This window comes from Podarcis liolepis (genome assembly GCF_965112155.1).
Source record: "Podarcis liolepis genome assembly, chromosome: 12".
Lineage (NCBI taxonomy): Eukaryota > Metazoa > Chordata > Lepidosauria > Squamata > Lacertidae > Podarcis > Podarcis liolepis.
The window spans coordinates 48,831,408-48,852,483 of NC_139563.1; the positions used below are offsets into that span (position 1 = coordinate 48,831,408).

General features: G+C 41.5%; 1 protein-coding gene and 1 long non-coding RNA gene across 2 annotated transcripts in view; one reads left to right on the top strand and one right to left on the bottom strand.

The window, feature by feature from the left end:
• Positions 1–21,076, bottom strand: part of KIF15 (kinesin family member 15) — a 42,289-nt gene that overhangs the window by 2,161 nt on the left and 19,052 nt on the right. The window contains exons 18-32 of the mRNA XM_083467830.1: positions 20,088–20,195; positions 19,684–19,789; positions 18,071–18,236; positions 16,246–16,396; positions 15,082–15,167; positions 14,349–14,424; positions 14,143–14,229; positions 13,495–13,599; positions 11,627–11,749; positions 8,840–8,986; positions 7,775–7,879; positions 7,253–7,408; positions 6,852–6,961; positions 4,166–4,238; positions 2,543–2,580 (exon numbers count right to left, since the gene is read on the bottom strand). Coding sequence (XP_083323956.1) covers positions 2,543–2,580; positions 4,166–4,238; positions 6,852–6,961; positions 7,253–7,408; positions 7,775–7,879; positions 8,840–8,986; positions 11,627–11,749; positions 13,495–13,599; positions 14,143–14,229; positions 14,349–14,424; positions 15,082–15,167; positions 16,246–16,396; positions 18,071–18,236; positions 19,684–19,789; positions 20,088–20,195 — 1,637 coding nt within the window. The remainder of the gene's footprint in view (positions 1–2,542; positions 2,581–4,165; positions 4,239–6,851; positions 6,962–7,252; positions 7,409–7,774; positions 7,880–8,839; positions 8,987–11,626; positions 11,750–13,494; positions 13,600–14,142; positions 14,230–14,348; positions 14,425–15,081; positions 15,168–16,245; positions 16,397–18,070; positions 18,237–19,683; positions 19,790–20,087; positions 20,196–21,076) is intronic.
• On the top strand, positions 101–2,583 carry LOC310690095. Its single transcript, XR_014517894.1, has 3 exons — positions 101–206; positions 262–1,893; positions 2,236–2,583. It is a non-coding gene; the product is annotated as an uncharacterized lncRNA (long non-coding RNA).

Genomic DNA, 21,076 nt, shown 5'->3' on the forward strand with positions numbered 1-21,076 from the left:
ATTTTACACTTTTAAAATATAGTGGAAATTTATCACTAGCTAGAACTTAATTGCCTGATCTTCCAGTATTTGCTACTTGGAAGTAAACCTTAGATGATCTGCACCTTCAAAGCTCACTTCAGGTGAGGAGGAATGCCGTTGAAAAGCCGCCAGCACTTTCAAAGCTTTCTGCAGGTGCTGTTTGTGTGTGGACCCCAACTGATTTTGTGTGTGTGTGTGTGTGTGTGTGTGTGTGTGAGAGAGAGAGAGAGAGAGAGAGAGAGAGAGAGAGAGAGTGTCACGGGGCCCTGATAGGAAAAAAAATGTTTCCCACCTCAGGTTTAAGATGTTGCTTTAAAAAAAACCAAGACCCTCTTGTGAGAGCTTTGGACGATACTCAATTTCACTGGGTCTGTTCCAAGATTAATGCTGGCTTATCACCCTTAATGTATGTATAAATAATGAACTGCTTTTTTACAGTCATTTTGTTGCTGTCATAAGTTGTACAGAACATTTTTGGAAAACAAATTATAAATAAGAAAAAAAAAAGTGGGAATACAGCTTATGATTTATTTAGGCCAAACTGGCGTTATAGTTTTAGCATTTTTCCTTCCTGCTCACAGAAGCAAGAGCGGTGCTATGCGAAGGTGTTCTAAGAAAATGATAAAGATTGGCAAGCTATGCAAGATAAAAACCTCAATTCTTATGACAAAAGGTGTAGCAGAATTATCATTATCAATAGCAGAATAAGGACACAATCTAGCCAAAGCTATGTTGTTGTTATTTACACACCTCCAATCCCTGTGAGTGATTGTGATCTTAAAATTAGGACAGCGAAAAACCCAGTGTCATTATTTCACTGGTCACCCCAGGTGCATTAGAAATTTTCACTTTGATTGGAACTTACACCGGAGACAGAAAAAAGTCAGTACCTTCGATAGGGTTTAGCGCTGTGTCCTAAATCAGACGATGCTTAGTTGCATACTTAGTAGCAACTTTCACTAACTGAGATTACAATCCTGTCCTATCCTAGTTTCAGGCAAGTCCCACTGAGCTCAGGGAGACTTATTTCTGAATAAACATGTGTAGAATTGGATTGCATGTCCCCCATATTCTGCTGGAAGAAGAAACCCCATAGGTTTTATAAACTAATGCAAGTATAACAATATTTAAACTTCGGAGAACACTGAAGTGCTTAGGTCAATAGGCAGATGATTTGTACCTCTGTATGGCTTTCATTAAACATTGATTGACTAGACTTAAAAAATTGCAACACACATTGATTTAAGTTTTAATTAGAAACTTCCTTTGCTGCTGATGTTGACAATCCTGGAAAGAGGAAAGGAGTAGAACAGCATGTTCCATGTCCAAGAAAAATGTTTGAAATCAGAATCGGGCCCTCAAATAGAGAAGACTGCACCGACAGAAAATAATGCAGGCATCTTGATAATTGCCTGTCACTATAATCTACTATTTCATTACTTTACAGCTATGTTATTTTCACTTCAACTTTTCTTAACAGTACTCCAATTATCCTACCTGCCCCTCCATCTGAAAACTGATGCCATGAATTCCTGTTTGCCAGAAATAATTTCTGAAAGTAGCTAACAGCTCCTGGATTTTTTTGTCAGTTTCTCACATCAGTTATGAAAGTGATTTGAGACTTCTTGTGCATAAAACCCTAATAATTGCAATTGACCGATTACTGTTTTTGCCATGTAGGCTATCATTTATAGTGTTGTAATCCAGGGAATTTTCAACATAAGCATTAAGGTATGAATTGTAACAACATCTGCTAACTGCCAGAAAGACTTGCCTCCATCATTTATTGTGAGAACCTTTTGAAAGCTGCTTTGAGGGCTATAAACATTATAAATCAATCAATTAAAAACACATTTCCTTCCTTGTAATCTGGTTCTACTGTACAGTGCTGCCCCGCAAGACGAATGCCTTGCAAGACGGAAAACCCGCTAGACGAAAGGGTTTTCCGTTTTTGAGCTGCTTCGCAAGACGATTTTCCCTATGGGCTTGCTTTGCAAGACGAAAACGTCTTGCGAGTGTTCCGATTTCCCCCCGATTTCCCCCCCTTTTTCTAAGCCGCTAAGCCACTAATAGCCTTTTAGCCGCTAATCCGCTAAGCCTTTAATAGCCGCTAAGCCTTTAATAGCCGCTAAACCGCTAATAGGGTTGGCTTCGCAAGACGAAAAAACCGCTAGACGAAGAGACTCGCAGAACGGATTAATTTCGTCTTGCGAGGCACCACTGTATTCAGTTCAATCTTCGGTTACAAACCAGCTTCGTGTGATTTAGATTTGTAAAAAGTACTTAATTAGAAAGCAGCCTTGTGGCAAATATGCAAGTTTTCGGCTGCCATCTTCTGGCTAAAAGCAAGGAAGAAATTGATGTTTCAGAAAGCCAAGTCACTCCATTTGGAACCCTTGTTTTCTTAATCTTAAAAGTGAGTTTTTCGTGCTATGCATACTTAGATTAGCTGTGTAAGTGAATGATTAATATCTGTGCAAATGGTTAATGTTTTTAATCAATTCAGAAATTGTCAGCTTACTCTGATGTAACTTTCAGTGTTTCTTCCAGTGCTTTACTCTGGGGGAAAAAGAAAGAAAATAGAACTGTACTTAACTGCAGTATTTAGAAGTTATAGCAGCAATGATACAACATTATTCAGCAACAGTCAAGTAATCTGAAATTGGCAATGACCAATTTATGCAAGTCTATGCACAAAATACATGTGACTTTTAAAATGGCCCTAAATGAGCCCAGAAAGGGCAAAAGGGGCACGAGAACAGTGCCTAGCAATCCCACGAGCCTTTGCAAATGCAGTCCCAGGAGCCCTTGCGTTGCAGCCTGTGGAGAGCAAGGTTTAGAGGGAGCAATTGTGGTGGAGTTTGGAATCTGGTAAGTGCTGTTGGTTTTTTTAAGGGTTTTTTAAGGATTTCCAGAGGTTTAGATGGCATTTACAGGCTTTTTCCAATGGTGTTTCAAATGTACAGTGGTACCTCGGGTTACATACACTTCAGGTTACAGACTCCGCTAACCCAGAAATAGTAATAGATAGGTAGCCGTGTTGGTCTGCCATAGTCAAAATAAAAAAAATCCTTCCAGTAGCACCTTAAAGACCAACTAAGTTAGTTCTTGGTATGAGCTTTCGTGTGCATGCACACTTCTGAAGAAGTGGTATCTGAAGAAGTGTGCATACACACGAAAGCTCATACCAAGAACTAACTTAGTTGGTCTTTAAAGTGCTACTGGAAGGAATTCTTTTATCCAGAAATAGTACTTCGGGTTAAGAACTTTGCTTCAGGATGAAAACAGAAATCGTGCTCCGGTGGCGTAGCGGCAGGCCCCATTAGCTAAAGTGGTGCTTCAGGTTAAGAACAGACCTCCAGAACGAATTAAGTACATAACCCGAGGTACCACTGTATGTGATTTTACTTAAAAGCACTGTGTCTTGGAACGTAACTCCCGTGTAAATGGGGAGTTGCCTGTATCTGTAACTATAGCCACCTATAGAACCTTGTTATATTCTTGAAGAAAAATGCAATTTACAGTGGTACCTCAGGTTACATATGCTTCAGGTTACAGACTCCGTTAACCCAGAAATAGTGCTTCAGGTTAAGAACTTTGCTTCAGGATGACAACAGAAATCGTGCTCCGGCGGCGTGGCGGCAGCAGGAGGCCCCATTAGCTAAAGTGGTGCTTCAGGTTAAGAACAGTTTCAGGTTAAGTACGGACCTCCGGAAGGAATTAAGTACTTAACCCGAGGTACCACTGTATCTCCATTTCAGTGCTTGCTGTTAGCTCTGCAACTGTTAAAAGACTTGATGTTGATAGAAAGTACATTGTAAAGATAAGTTTCCATAGTAACAACATTGCTTTTTTCAGCATATGGCTGTGATATATGCAACTACCAGGGATTGTGGTTAGGACAACTCCCCCCCCCCCCCCCCGCGCACCGCACGGAAAGTCATGGCGGAGCAAGCAGGGAGTTGAATCCAGAGCAATTCATCCAAATTAACTAATTTCTTTTTTTACTTTTTCTGTATAATAAACTTGACTGAAATAACATAATCAAAATAGTCAAAGTTAAACCAATAGTTCAAGTCAAGGACATGAGCAGTAACCAAATTCAAAACAAGACATCCATAATTAAACCAAAAGATGCAAGTACCTTTGCTAGTTTTCCTTCGGCAATTTCCTTATCTCTTTCCCTTAGGTCTTTAATATCTGGATACTTTGTGCCACTGTCAAGAAACCCAAGGATGAGAAATAGTTTATTTTGTTTTATTTCTTTATAAATAAGAATTCTTGCCCACCGTTTGCAAGGTCCCAGGGCAGATCACAACGTTACAATCAACGGCAACTTAAAACATGCAAAACAGTATATACAATTATAACAAGTAATTATCAATTACCATTTAAATATCGGGTTTTTAAAAAAGTATATGGAGCATGTGAAATACAAGATCTTCCAATATCACTATTCCCCATATTGCAGATGGATTAGGTATGCTATACCACAAAGACAAAGGAATGTAAAAAGGCCAGGAATTTGGTCGTGATCCCACGACACCATGTCTCAACTGCAGCTCCAAAGCATCTGTGGAAACAGAGGAGTGTTGCCAGCTCACCTCCATTTTGGGTCCCTACAGGACCACCTTGGCTCAAGTTTCCATTTAGTTTGCATATGTAAATTGGCAAAATCTAGCAAGCTAGGACAAAATGCTTTTGCAGTTTCCTGCCAGCATTCTATATCAAGATGGGCATAGGAGTGTCTATACATTGGCTTGGGACCTCTTGGAATCACCTCTGCTTAGTCTCCTCAATTTTCTTATTTAAATAAGGCAACATGTATTGCTTCTCAGTTGTATATGGAGAACCCTGGGTGTTTTAAGTGTCCTTACAAAAAGTAAGCCCACATAGAATCCACACCTCCTTCTCTGTAAGTTCAGGGGAGAAAGACAAAGATAATCATACCCCCATTGTTCCCCAGGAAATTCCAGGACCCAATCTACTCTTCAAAGACTGTAACTGGTCTTAGACCTTGAAACTTGGTGTGAGATTCAAGCAAGACTCCGAGATCCAAGAGTGGCCTTGCTGGGAACAGTTCAGTCTGGCTGGCTCTTGAGCTTGGCGCCCAAACTCACACCTTTAATTATTATTTTTTTAATAATATTTTATTAGGTTTTAACAATAAAAAGTTTAGAAAAATAGTAAAAACAAAAAAGATACAAAGTTATAAAATACAAAGATACAGACATTAAGCACAAAAAAGAAATAGAAGACAAAAAAAGAAGACAAAAATTCCCTCTTACTTAAATTCTCCTCTTTAGTTAACTTATTTTCCTGATTTCCTCACGTCTCCCATTTTTGTTTAAAAGTTAATTCAGCAAATACATGTCCTATTATTCTATCTATTATTAATCCAATCTTATATTTTACCTTGTTGCTAGAACCCCTGCAATTCATTTCAATGTCCTCAACATTCAAAAATTTTACAATATTTCTGCAAATAAGTTTTAAATTTCCTCCAATCTTCTTCCACCGACTCTTCTCCCTGGCAAACTCACACCTTTAAGCCCCTAAACTCTAGGTGATTCCTGAAGATGTCTTACTGCAACTTGACTGACTCTGAACTCCTAGCTCTAGGTGGCTTGTTCTGTACTCCTGCACCCAGTAGGTTCTAGCTGTGGTTGAGAATAGTCTTTTCCCTTTTGCCCTAACACCATGGTCCACACACTTCTGGGGTTTTGACAGGGCATAAGGAAAGGGGTCAACTTTCCAGCTTCCACCAGTTCAATCTCACCCCCTGCCCTGCAAACACTGACGCCTCCTCCTCCTCCTTATTGTCCCTACCAGTCCTTTTTCTGGGACAGTCTTCAGTGTTAACCTGCAAATTGCCTGTGTTTTATTTTCTGAAGAAAAGCTCAAATTCTGGAAAAGCTCTCATCTTTTCTCTTTTGTTCCCTCCAGGGCATCTTAGAAGGGCACTCGGATATCCAGGCCACATTCCTATAATTATGCATGCTGTGCTGCTGCATATTTTGAAACGTGCTGGTTTCTGAGCTAGCTCTACCAGACTGATAGTTGCCTGTCCTCTGGCAGAACAGAACCAGTGCCACAATGGGGAAAAGCCCCAAATCCAAGTGCTTGAGCGATCTGCACCCCTCACCTCTCATTTGTGCTGCAGAAAGACTTGCTCCCTGAACAAGGGAAAAATAGGTATTGTAATGGGAATTGGGGTTGCTTGTGCGTAAACTGCAAACTGCTCCAAGCTAGCCGTGTAGCTAAAACTTTCCCCGGTTGACAGCCCTTGAAACGCGACTGTCTTAGTCACTGGCAGAATCCGTCAGTGGGCGGGACCTAAATTTGCGCCAACATAGGAGTTGTTTGACTCCAAGTCTCTGCCTAGATTCCCTGCGTGGAAGCCTTCTGCGCAGCGTGGGCGTGCCAAGCAGAGGTCCTGTGCTCTCTCCGCTGATTTCACTGGAAGAGTCTCTGAGCCTCCCCTCCGCCTTGCTCTCGGCTTCCCCTTTCTCCCTGGTGTCCCCTGGATTTCTTTCCCCCGTGGGAACCCTCTCTCTCTCTCTCCTTGCTAGTTCCCTCCCCTGCATCACTGGAGCGACTTTCCTCTCCTCTTCCCTCTGATGGCAGTTCCCTGACAGATATGTTGGAAGGCAAATATCCTTGGAAAACACAACAATAAAGTTTTAAAAGTCAATTGTAATAATGTGCAAAGTCCAGTAGCATTTCAAACTACTGGTTCAAATTCTGCAAAACAAAAGAAAAAATGTCCCCTTTAGTTGTTACTGAAGAATTGTACACAAGCCATCCTATTATTTGGCACTGATTTGTACCTGATCTTTCTTCCTCTCTTCACTTCTTCAAGCTGGCTCTGCAGATTTCTGTTGCTTTCCATTAATTCCTGCATTTCCAGACGGAGGTTTTCCAGTTCACATAACTGAGCCTAAACAAGAGGACAATAGGATTCCGTTGATTTGAAATAAGCGTTTCATAACAGTTCCAGGTATTCTTGAAGTCCGTACCAAATTTGCATGCTTCACATCAACAAAAAAAGTCACAAAACTCTCTCCAATCTCTGTTTGCCCAATGGCATGTTTGCTCTCCACTCCTTTTAAAAATACACTCCATCAAGATTATTAAGATCATATTCTCAAAATGGCAGCACTTTAAGCACGTACACTACAATAGTTCACAAATGATCAGATTCAATGTACAAAGTGCTTGGAGCATTTACCTTTAGTCTTAGAATTTCACTATTTTTAGCATCTCTTTCTTCATTTAATTCGGATACAAGACATTCCAGGGTAATTGCAGAAGCTGTCCTATCTGCTATCTCCTGCTCGTGTGTTTCGAACAATCTTGCCAGACTGTTGGGAGGAGTTCGAGGGCTCTATCAAGGAAACACAAAACCATTTGAACAGTTAAGCAGGAAACTCTTTTAGAATATACGACAAGTGCTTATGGGACAAATTTATGAAACCTTTATACAGGCATTGCTCAGTCAAAACAACACAAATTCTCGCCGTTTTTTGCAGCCACTTAGTCTAAAGGCTCAAATTACCATTTTATTTGATTGGCAATGAAAAAGGGCACTCACAACAGGGGCAATAATGAACACCCTTTTACCTCTAGCACAGCTCTTTGCCTAGTTATAGATCAGGACCTCTCTTTTGACAGACAAACTTGCAGGTATACATTTCACGGAAGTAACTGCAGGTAATAATAATAAAAAATGATTTCCTAAGAACAATCATACCTGTGGAAGGGTTGTGACTGCAGAGTCCATAAACTGGTCTATCTGGCGCACTTTAGCTTCATATTCACTTCTCCTGTTTTCCAGTTCTCCTGTCCTTTTATCCAGCTGTAGAAAACGGCAACGCATCAAAATACTGGTATTCAAAGGTCACAAATCGTTGCCTATCTTGACTGACATAGGCAGCAAACATGGTTCTAGATATTTCTCCTGAGAATCTGGAATATTTCCAAATGTTTCATCCGGCTAGTTCCTAAGTCTACCGTGTATTATAAAACAATACACACCTGCAAAGGTCTCTGGGAGCACAGGTTAGACTTTTATACTGAGGTAGCATGAAAGCATTTCAATCTGGATAACACATCTTCAGCTGCTAATGGGTTTCCTCTGTATCCTTAGAGTCTGTTGTGACATTTGAACTGATGTATATTCATAGCCTACTTACACTAGAAAGGAACCGATATCGAAAGGGACTGCATTTGGGTTTCTAGCCATAGCCAGTGCAAGCTGCAATGATGGGCTATGGTTGCAATGGCGGAAGAAATTAAAGGGTGTGTGAGAGAGGAGAAACCCCATATTGCAAACTTGCTACTGCAGTTACTGGACCTCATGGTGGGGTTCTGGGGAAAATGACTTTGGCAATCCCACCCACCCCTGGTGGACTGGCACAGAAAAAATAATCTGGTGCTTGCCATGAGCTTAAAAAAAAGAAGGGGGAAAAAAGACCCTAGGCTGGGAGCCACCATTTCAAAACTACCAACAGAGTTGGCCTGTGATTTGGTGGCTGTTTTGAGGACACCACACAATTGTAAAAATAATGGCAATCCATGAGATCCTGAAATGGGAGCTCAGTCTTGGCAGGAACTAGGTAGGAGAAAACCTCAAAAGTGCCCCTGTGCCCACATTAGTGACCCCAGTCCTAAATCATAGTTGAGCATCATGTCTAAACATAGACACTCTTCTAACAACACAAAAGCAACCAGTCTGGGCTAGGATAGGTCGGGCCAGGTCAATAAGCTTATTTTTCCTCTTCCACTATTTCTCAGAGGTGGCAATGTTCATATTTACCTGTTCCTGAAGTTCTTGGATCAATGCTTCTTTCCTAATGAGGTCTTCTTGTGCAGACTGAAGAAGCGCCGCATGTTTTTTAGAAGCTTCTGTTAAACTGCTCAGCTGCTCAGTAGTATGTTGCAGTTCTTCACAAATAATCTCTTTCTACGTAAAGCAAAGAACAGCAGCAGCAACAAATAGCCTAGTGATTATATGGCCAATGGTATAATTAACATGGTAATATACATAGCCTTCACTGCCCCTCTATTTTTCCTCAGCTGCCCTTTAAAAATAAATGCAATAGTTTCCATAACTGCAGTCCGTTATCCAGAATTATAAACACAAAACTAGGATGATAAGTGTTACCTTGGTTTTCGAACATAATCCGTTCTGGGAGTCTGGTTGACTCCCGAAACCGTTTGAAAACCAAGGCGCGACTTCTGATTGGCTGCAGGAGCTTCCTGCACTCAAGCGGAAGCCGCGTCGGATGTTTGGCTTTCGAAAAACGCTCGCAAACTGGAACACTTACTTCCGGGTTTGCAGTGTTTGGGAGTCGATTTGTTTGGCAACTAAGCTGTTCAGGAACCAAGGTACGACTGTATATTGTATTGCATATCTAGGAAAAGTGATCTTATTCTAGAGTAGATGAGTGCAGTACATCACTATCTTATTTCTTCCCCATCCCGGGACTATTTTTAACCACACAACTCAAATATACTTTAAATTGAGGCAGAATCCAGAAAAAGTGTGCAAAATGAAATCCGTAACCTACTATGGAGTTATGAATCTAAACTAGATTTATTTATGTGGTGGTGAGAGCGTTGATACTTCTGAGTCAGTTTAGGAAAGAAGAAAAGGATGTACAAACAGATACATTTATTTTTAAAAAGCTACTCCTTGTGGGAGGGCGACAAAATTACCCAGAGTCTGCACAGAAAGCTGGGCAGGGGGAAAAGGGAAGGGGTTATCTGCCCACATGGTGAGATAAGGGTGTGTGATTTGTGTTCATAAAGGAGGGGCAATATTTCCAAGGATCCACTGCAGGAACATAAATCTAAACATCATCACTTTCAGTGTGGCAACTCTGGTAAAGGTAAAGGGACCCCTGACTGTTAGGTCCAGTCGTGGGTGACTCTGGGGTTGCGGCGTTCATCTCGCTTTATTGGCCGAGGGAGCTGCCGTACAGCTTCCGGGTCATGTGGCCAGCATGACAAAGCCGCTTCTGGTGAACCAGAGCAGCGCATTGAAATGCCGTTTACCTTCCCGCCGGAGCAGTACCTATTTATCTACTTGCACTTTGACGTGCTTTTGAACTGCTAGGTTGGCAGGAGCAGGGACCGAGCAACGGGAGCTCACCCCGTCGCAGGGATTCGAACCGCCGACCTTCTGATCGGCAAGCCCTAGGCCCAGTGGTTTAACCCACAACTCTGAGTGTAACTTAATTAGAAAAAGCCTCCTGCGTGGTTTAAACAGTTCTGTTTCCATGCTGAATGTTAAAAGCACATGCTCTCCTCCATGGGGCACAGTGAATATATGCAATAGAACCTTCCTTGCAGTTACACTGTCAGATAAAAAATTTACAATATCTGAAGCTAGCTGCTGTCATGACAAAAAAAAGGTACAGAGAGCTAGAGCTCTTTGAAAGCCCTGTTGCTTCATAGCGGGCAGGACCAGAACTGTGGGAGAATTCTCCCCTTGAAGAGCACCAAGCATGAAGTTATTTCACAAAGGCTGGCATCTGAAGCAAATGGGTGGAGAACTTTCAACACTGGAAGAAAAACCACATTCTATGCTTAGGCCCAGATTCTATCCTTGAAGCAAGAACAGCTACAGTATATAAAGAGGAAGACACTGCTTTCTCTGGAGGGCATGTTAAGGTAGATAAAGCAATTTTTTTAAATTGCAGGGCAAAGTAGAAATACCATAGCCATGTTCTCAGCGTAAGGACTGTAGAAGAGTTTGGTATTTTATGGAACTTATCCAAGGTACTAGAATGCAGCCTAAAAGGTAAAGGGACCCCTGACCATTAGGTCCAGTTGTGGCCGACTCTGGGGTTGCGGCTCTCATCTCGCTTTATTGGCCGAGGGAGCCGGCGTACAGCTTCTGGGTCATGTGGCCAGCAGGACTAAGCCGCTTCTGGTGAACCAGAGCAGCGCACGGAAACACCGTTTACCTTCCTGCTGGAGTGGTACCTATTCATCTACTTGCACTTTGACGTGTTTTCAAACTGCTAGGTTGGCAGGAGCAGGGACCGAGCAACAGGAGCTCACACCATCACAGGGATTCGAACCGCTGACCTTCTGATCGGCAAGCTCTAGGCTCTGTGGTTTAACCCACAGCGCCACCTGCATCCCAATGGAATGCAGCCTAAATGTCTCTTCACTGGTTTCCAACCACCACCACTGACGAAACCATTATTCCACACGGCAAGGATTCAAAATTTGATTGTTTAAAGCAGGGGCAGTCAACTTTTTTTTTATACCTACCGCTCACTAATGCATCTTTCTTGATGGTAAAATTTCCTTACCACCCACCAGTGCTCGATGGAAGGAGGATTTAGCTTGTGCCGTTGAACCTGACCGCCCACCTAGAATCCTGAAATGCCAACAACTGGGCGGTAGGGACCAGGTTGACAACCCCTGGTTTAAAGGGTGGCAGTTGAGATTCGATCAACAGCACTCACATCAGGAAATAGTATGTTCATTCCCAATTCTTGCTAAACGATTGTACAAATATATCATACATGCTATAGGCAGCTTTAAACAGGGATACAATATGAAATAGCACCATAAACAAAGACTTTACCTCAATTCTGTCAGCGGCTTGTGCTCTCTCCAAGGCCTCTCTCAACTCCTCAATTTGCTTCTCCTGATCTTCTATAATTGCTCTGCTTTCCTCTTTTGCAGCCAAAGCAGAATTATATTTACACTAAGAAAGCAGGAATGTAGAGATGTCAGGAAAACAATGTATATTAGATCTATATTTCTACAGGTCAGTAAAGATAATTGCTGACTACATCCATTCTGATACACATCACAAAGTTCACCAGTTCTTCATAATTAGTATAAAGTAGGTGAATAAATGAGCAAATTGAGTTACCGTATTTTTCGCTCTATAACACGCATCTGACCATAACACGCATGTAGTTTTTAGAGGAGGAAAACAAGGAAAAAATATTCTAAATGAAACAGTGGATGTATGATTTTTATGGTTCATGCTGTGGCCACAGACATGTGATCTGACAGTGAGTTTGGGGTAGCCCAATGCAAAAATCCTGAGGATCCATGTGGATCCGTGCTTTGTAACCACGTTTTAAGTGGGGAGGGAAGGAAAAGAACTCAAGGGACAAGGAGCTTTTCCACGGGGAGGAGGGAGGGAAAGAGCACTGTTGCTTTAAAGGTATACTTAAGGTATTTGCCCTGTGCCTGGGTTTTTTTTCCATTTAACAGTTTGCAGCCTTTTCCTTCCGCTCCTTGTTTTGAGGCGGAATAGATTTGAGCAAGTGAGGAGGACTTGGATTGCAGCTGTGTAAAAGTGCTCCTCCTTGCAGCCTGAATGATAAGCAGCCACCAGCAGCAATAGAATGGAGCACAAAAAAAGCGGTAGGGGCACTAGGACCCAGACAATGCTCAAATCTATCCTGCCTGAAAACAAGCTGCTCCGTCCCAGCCGATCAGCTGAGACGCGGGGGATTTTGCGAAGTTTTCCCCTCTCCCTCATGCCCTCCCCAGCCTTTTTTTTTACTTCCTGGTTTTCACTGCGCTCGAGGTTGGTTTTATTTTGCTGCTGGTTGCTTAAATTTTATCTTTCCTGCCGTCTCTCTGCAGCCTCATTGCTCTGTTTAGAGAGCGCGCAGACCTTTGCTAGCGTCTGTCCCTCCTCCCGTGTAAGCGGCAGCCGGCTTTGCTGCTATGGCTCTCCTTCCCTCCCTCCTTCCTGGCTCCAGGTCGCTTTAAAGAAAGCAAAGTGAGAGCCTCTTAGAGCGTGTAAGTGGCTCCCGCTTTGCCTGACTGACGGCAGCCATGGCTCTGATCCGTGCATTCGCTCCTTAACACGCACAGGCATTTTCCCTTACTTTCTCGGAGCAAAAAACTGCGTGTTTTGGAGCGAAATTTACGGTAATTTGGATATGCAGAGGATATTAAAAATAAACTTAAGGAACCGCAGAAAGAAGGGGAAGGAAGTCAATTTTTGAAATGTTAAAATGATTGTAAAATTAGTGAAATGTATAAACTTGAAAAGTATAAATAAAATTTGAAAAACTGGGGGGAAAAACCACAACTCTTCATAATTAGAAGACTAAGGGGGAATAAAAAAAATCGAGTGACTCAAAAAATACCACAAAATAATTCACCCAAGATGATGAGTATTGAGTATAACTGAGTATTAGTTATATACTCAGTTAAAGACCATCAGCTAGAATCTCCTATTAACTGTTAACGTTTTCTCCATGCTCTGTCACTAGACTTCTTTTTCTGACTTTTGAAACATCTAGGTTACTGCTCTAGTATGTACATTTCAAAGCTGTTTTTCTGGTCTATGGAAGTGATACACACAGTTCAGTTTTCAGCTCGGCCAAGGAAACCAGAAGCACTCAGCACAACCTGCTGTTGATCTGTTACTCCACATTGACACATCGCTCTGGGTTCCCTATGGGAAAGAATGGAACATACTTTTATGTCCTCCAGCTCACTTGTAAGCCCTTCTATGCACTCTGTCTTCCGGCTAATGGATATCCTCATGTCCTGGATCTGGTTCATCAGGTCTGACACAACTTCCTACAACAAAAAGAACAACGTTGTATTGATCTTGATTTGTTAAGGCATATAATTCCATATAGCAACTATGTCACAAGGTATTATTGTGTTTTTAATATTCTGTTGGAAGCCCCGGCCAGATGGGTGGGGTATAAGTAGTAGTAGTAGTAATAATAATAATAATAAGTTTTTAAACTCCTAATAATAATAATAAGTTTTTAAACTCCTTGGACCAGTATCAGGATGGTGTTTGTAAATGACTCTCTCATACACCCACAAATGTATCAACCCTTTAACCAAAACTTTACCTTTAAAAAGTGTCAAGTTTGTGAGAAAACATTTTTCTCTCTCATTAGGTTCCACATATCTAAATAAATTAAGTACATGAAAGTTTTTTTAACTGGGATCGCAAAACTTTGATTTACTGTATACAGAATGCCTGCTACAGCAGGGGAACCTTTTCTTTCCTGAAGAACAAACTTATTACCCAAACAACAATAGCAACTCTCTCTCTTGCTCACACACACACACTTAGGCTATTTTGTGCACAAGTTGTATCCATACCTTATCAGCAGCATTTGTTTTCTGCAGAGAAACAATAACTTCCTCAGAAGCAGTTAGATTTTGCTCCAAATTCTGCAACTTTATTTCCTAAAGAAAAAAAAATGGCTTCAAATTAACTCTCCTTGGATTTGCAAATATAGCAGTCAACTACATTTACCGAAAATCTAATTTTAAAATGCTCCATTTGTAAGCACACACGGCTGTACCTGCTGCTCACATCTTGACACAATTTCGGAATATTGCTTCTCTAGCTCCACGATTTCACTAATTTTCAGGTGTTCCCTAGCAGAGAACAAATACAATCACTTATAAGGGACAGAAGAAAAGGCACTAACCCAAGTAAACTTTGCAAGTTTGTCTTGTGCTAATTTTAATTCAGTTATGCTCTATAGTATGAAAATGGCACTACAATTGTTGTCAGAAGAAAGCTCTTCCCCAAACTTACTGGAATTGCTGTTAGCTATCACTTACTACGTCTTGTGGCAAATCTTCCACAAAGAAATGCCATTTAATAATGAGAGCAATTAAATTTCTATTTCTAGTTTGCAAGTGCAAACAAACAAAACTTTGGTTGATTTAATTTTCAACTATTTTGATTCAGGTTCATTATTAGGGAACTAAAAAAATTTAACGATAACCCATTCCTTCTAACTATATAGAGTAGCTTTCATTGCTTTTGAAACACTGTCTCATTTTGCTGCCCAGCATCTTAAAACAGCTAACCCACAATAGGGTGTCCACTACTGTACACCATCTTGGGAAGGGTGGGATAAGACTAAAAATAGTGGGCATTTCGGAATTGGTAGAGTAGAACATCTAATGTACAGGGCATATTTCAATTACTTCCTCCACAAAAAAGGGATACTAATCAAAAATGTTAAAATGATGCAACCACCAGCCCAAAATTGAGCTCTGTGATTTCATACGGTTAAGACTTACTTGGAATTATGCTCTTTATCTTCTTGTAATTGCATTGTTAATTTTTGATTATGTTCTTTTTCACTTTCCAACAGGCCCAATGCATTCTAAAAGATAATAGATGTACAAACATTTGGCGAACGGTTGCAGTATTTTCAGTTCTTTCTTTAACGTTCCTAAGTACTTCAGTAAATATATAATATTATTAAACTTAGGAAAGCCTCATTAATGAGACAGCAGCGCAAGTCTGCCAGTCCTGACATGTGCTCCCTCATTTTGCCAGTCATTGCAAGGGCAGTTAGGGGGTTTATTTGTTGATAAAAACCCTGAGCAATTTCATAAGGATCCAAATCGCTGCTGAGATACAGCCCCTGCACCCGTGTCTGATCTAACACAGGGTGAACACAGAGCTTCTAAAAGCTTTAGACAGGAAGTCAGTGAAGGAAATTTGTTCTGAAGGCCAAGCTTTTAGAATTAGTGAGTTTTTGCAGAAATACATAGGCTCATCTTCAGTTCCACCAAAGAATTAACTGCCTGTGACAGTAGTAGCTGTTTTAACATAAGAGGGTATTCCTTAGAAGCAGATAGACAAGTAAAGGTAAAGGGTAAAGGGACCCCTGACCATTAGGTCCAGTTGTGGCCGACTCTGGGGTTGTGGCGCTCATCTCGCTTTATTGGCCGAGGGAGCCGGCGTACAGCTTCTGGGTCATGTGGCCAGCATGACTAAGCCGCTTCTGGCGAACCAGAGCAGCGCACGGAAACGCCATTTACCTTCCCGCCGGTGCGGTACCTATTTATCTACTTGCACTTTGACGTGCTTTTGAACTGCTAGGTTGGCAGGAGCAGGGACCGAGCAACGGGAGCTCACCCCGCCGCGGGGATTTGAACCGCCGACCTTCTGATCGGCAAGCCCTAGGCTCTGTGGTTTAACCCACAGCGCCACCTGCGTCCCGAGAGACAAGTAGAAGCCTGGAAATGCAATGGCTCCCCCTCCTCGTCTTCACCTGTGTAATGCATGTTGCATAAATGTTTACACTTATATGTGTCCAATCCGATCTTGCAGTAGGTGGAGGGATTGGGGCAAATTGATAGTTTGCTCCTTTCTCACTGCCACAAATCTTTTAATTATGCTGATCTATACAATGTACAGTTAAAGGTGAAATCTTTTTCGTATTCATTACTTACCCAAAGCTCAGTTTTCAGTGCTTCAGTTTCTTGCTTGCTATCAGTGAGCTGCTGCGTTAGCTGGTCAGTCTCAAATTTCAGTATTTCCTGCAGGTTGTCATAGTCATCTTGCAGGCTTGTCTTTCTTTCAAGAATGTTTTCGTATTCGAGCCTTCGGTGAAAGAATATTACATTACTCATAATGCGTCTGGTTTTGTCTTGCACGTTTCAGGTTTCAAAACAAAGTTAGTACATCACCTCAAGGATTAGTGTGGGGCCAAAAGACGGCTGGAGGAGAGAGAAATACAGAGCAAGAGGCCAAAGCAAGTAGACCTAGGCCAGGGGTCTGCAACCTTTAAGACAAAAAGAGCCACTTGGACCCGTTTCCGAAGGAAAAAAAACTGGGAGCCGCAAAACCATTGCGACATTTAAAACAAATATATCTCCGGAGCTGCGATCTGACAGCGGGCGGGAAGGTAACGTCGGGACGGTGCGTGACTAACACACGCACCGCCCCCATGTGACATCACAGCCAGTACAGAGCCCGCCACAGTGGGGAGTGTCAGGGCACACAATGCGCCTCCTCCCCTCGCTAGTATCCGCCCCGGAGCCGCGGCAAAGGTGTAAAAGAGCCACATGCGGCTCCGGAGCCGTGGGTTGCAGACCCCTGACCTAGGCATACTGGTGAAGTCACATCATACAGGTATATTTTATATCTTTCAAGTACTAGAAATCCTTTTGATATAGGCCAGAAAAAGACTAACACCACTTCCAGAATGCAGCTAATTAACAAGACTAAACTGGCTGTTGGTATCCGTTTTTTACACAATACCGTGGTACCTCAGTTTTCGAACATAATCCATTCCGGAAGACCATTTGACTTCTAAAAGGTTTGAAAACCGAGGCGCAAAGGGCGGTCTGCCAATTCAGTAGAGAAAATTGTGAAAAACAGATATACACAGCGGAAGCCGTTCAACTTCCGAAGGGCCTTCGAAAATGGTAGCATTTACTTCTGGATTTTTGGCATTCAAAAATGGAAACGTTAAGCAACAGATGTCCGAAAACCGAGGTACCATTATAGACCAAAAGGAGGCCTTTCTATATGATGCAGTCTAAAATCAGTGGTTTTCAATGTCCTTCCAGGAACTCTTTCTACCTCAACAAATACTGATTTCCAGATTCTGGGCCATTTTGTAGGAGGTACCCTGTCAAACAAGGCAAGACCCTCACAACTGCCTCATGTGAATTGAGGACATGCCCTAAAGCACAGCCAGCACTCCCCTGTAGCTGTGCAGTGTAAGAGAAGATTTCTCTGCCACTACAGATCTTCTCACTGGCAAGTCCCTGACAAGTTGCCAAAGGACCCCTAGGTGTCCTAGAACACAACTTGAAAAATCAGATGTAGACTGTCATCTTAGCTTATTTTCCGATAAAGGAATAGTTTCTTGTGAATATAAGCCCAATTGTTGAAATAAATTACTGCATAGACACCCCGTAAGGTTCATTTTATTTTAGCAATCTTCTGCTAATTTGAGCCTGTGGAACTTGAAGTTAGCATTTTAATCCCCCCACAAACCAAGGTGACAGTAAAAGGAATAGCACATAACCAAATCTTCCTCTTGAAAATATTACACAGCTGGTACTTCAGTGTAGGAGACAGCAGTTCATGTGAATATCATGACATATGTAGATGGTTCAGCAGTCACCACACATGGCAGCTTACACAGAGACATTTGTGCACATTTTCTCTTATTCAGAGGTGCTGTTCATATGGAAATATTTCATAAGTTTGAAATAGCCCTTATTCTCATGTATTTAAGAAGCTTTTGTTGAAATAACGGCATACCTTACGTTATCAAGCTGCAGTTGTACATTCATATGTCTGCTAGAGAGTTCACCCATTTCTTTTTCTTGAGTCCTTCTGAAATGGTCATATTCCATTTTTACAGCAGACAGATCCTTGTCTGCAGACTGCAGGACTATTCGTAAGTCACGAACCTCAGTGTTTAACACTGTTTGGAAAAAACAAACAAAATCCTTGTAAAATGCACTTGTAAAAAATTCCATTATTAGATACCAATATTCACTTGATGTAATACCAAATATTCCAGTCTTCCCTGAAAGCTAAAGAAATATGCAAAAGTTCCAACTAAAGCCATTCTTGGTTTTCAGAAGAAAAATACTCAGTAAGTATTAAAGTGAAATTATAAATTTGGGGCAGCTATGAAAGGCAAAACCCTACGAAGATCACAAAAGCACTTCAGTAAGTAAAGAATTCAAGGAATGATGCCAAACCCTTTTTCATGTCCAGTTGTAGTGACTTGGGATTAAGCTGTGCTTTTTAGCATATACTTCAGAAAGCATTTACTGCCATAAAAATTGTTTTATCATACTAGCTGAGTCACATTCATTATGCAAGCAGAGATTCGTTCCTCCACTATTAGCAGTGTTTAGAGAAGCAACCAATCTTCAAGAACCCAATATTCCATTCCATATGTGGTTGTTTCTATTCTATGTGATATTCTAGGGGAAATGTCACGCTTTGAGAGAAAGAAGTGCCTACGTCCTCTTTTCGGATTTTTCTGATTAATGGAGTGCCTCAGACTCTGTGTATAGCAGATTTCAGAGCTTTAGCAAATGCACCACAGTGGTGCCTTGCAAGACGAAAATAATCCGTTCCGCGATTCTCTTCGTCTAGCGGTTTTTTTCGTCTTGCGAAGCAACCTTATTAGCGGCTTAGCGGATTAGCGCTATTAGCGGTTTAGCAGCTATTAAAGGCTTAGCGGATTAGCGGCTAAAAGGCTATTAGCAGCTTAGAAAAAGGGGGGGAGCGAAAAAAATCACAAGACTCGCAAGACGTTTTCGTCTTGCGAAGCAAGCCCATAGGGAAATTCGTCTTGCGAAGTGCATTGAAAAACTGGAAAACCCTTTCGTCTAGCAGGTTTTTCGTCTTGCGAGGCATTCGTCTTGCGGGGCACCACTGTAATAATTCTGAGTGAAGCCCAATAACTCTCATTAATTTAATTTTTTTTCTGTCTTTCTACCCAGAAAGCAGCATGGCAGCTTCCAACAAATGTATACACATACATGGAGGCAACATCTATCTCTCTACCATTTAGGGGAACATATTTTCCTCCCTCCACCCAATTCTATTGGCTGTGCCCACTGACTCCCATTCCATTGCAATTTTCAGACTAAAGACAACTAAATGATCCGCTATGGGGTTACCTACAAAGAACAGTGACCCATAGCTCTACAGAAAAATTGAATTAATTTTGAAAAGATGAAGGTAGTGGACCTATCTACCCCATCTCAGCAAAAGACAATTTTCAGCCATACCTTTTGGTCACATGAAGGTAGTAAAAACAGTGCACAAAATGGGACTGTTTTGTGCTGCACTAGAAAAAAATACATCTTTGGTAAAAAATCAGGCAGAAATCTACTGTTATCCAAACTTACTGTCCGCTTTGCTCTGAGTGTCTTGGTATTGTTTCTCAAGATAGTCTAGCTTTTCAAGAAGCCCTTGCTTTTCAGTCTGCCAATTGCTTCTTTCCGAGGCAAAGAGCTTCAGTTGGAAAAAGAAGAAGTCAAATAATGAGTGCTTGAGTATGAGAATGCATATGTGTATGAATGCATAGGATGTACAAGTTACAAAGGAACATTGCCCGGCTCTGTTGTTCTGACTGGATGGTTAAGTCTTGGATTCTGTTAAGTCTTAAAATGGTATAAGCAGCCATGGACACTTCAAGAAAAATCTTTGCATGCAGTTAAAGTAAATAAAGAAGTATTACATCAGATAGTAACAATAACTGAGCTAAGCTTTCTGCTTCCTCCTACAAGAGTCCTTGCACTAGTTCTTTTACCTCTTGCACTTGTGAAGAATGGTGCTCCAATTTATTAATATGCTGCTGAAGTTTTACAGTTTTACTTTCTTCGGCATCCAGTTTGATCTGAAGAGTGCTTAATTCTTCCTGCAATAGGACAAATAGGGAAAACTAAGCAAATTTATAATCGTACTAGCAACTGCTTTGCCGCTACTAAGTATTTTCTTCTAATGCATTTATATATTCCTGCACAAACTTATGGGGTATGTAAATACATTGTAAATCTACAGGAAGAGTTCTAAAGCCCTAGCTTTACTGTATTGTAAATGCAGTCAGAATCCCAATGTCCAAATACAGCTAAACGGCTAAAGAGGAAAGTTTCCATAGAAAGATGAACAGCGTCAGATAGCTCTCTCATTTGAACCGCCTTTGCACGCATTTTCTAAAAGCACTCAAGTAAAATCTGAGCATAAGTAGTCCCTGTTGGATCTGACTAAAGGCCTATCTAGTCCAGCAACCTGCTCTCAGTGGCCAGCCATTGTCTCCATTATTAATTTTCAGGAAGAAAATAAAAAAATTACTGTTTACCCAGGCATTAGATGGCTCAAAGGTTCCTGGCAACCTTGAAATTATTAGCTTAGATGCTTAAAATATTTTAAAATTTATTTTTAATGGTACAGTGGTGCCTCGCAAGACGAAAAGAATCCGTTCTGTGATTCTCTTCGTCTAGCGGTTTTTTTGTCTTGCGAAGCAAGCCCATTGACGGATTAGAGGATTAGCGCTATTAGCGGCTTATCAGCTTATCGGATCAGCTGATAAGCGGCTTAGAAAAAGGGGGGGAAGGGAAAAAAACCCGCAGGAACTCGCAAGACATTTTCGTCTTGCAAAGCAAGCCCATAGGAGATTCGTTTTGCGAAGCACCTCCAAAACGGAAAACTCTTTCGTCTAGCGAGTTTTCCGTCTTGCGAGGCATTCGTCTTGCGGGGCACCACTGTATTGTTTTACTATGTTGGTGTTTGCTACTCTGA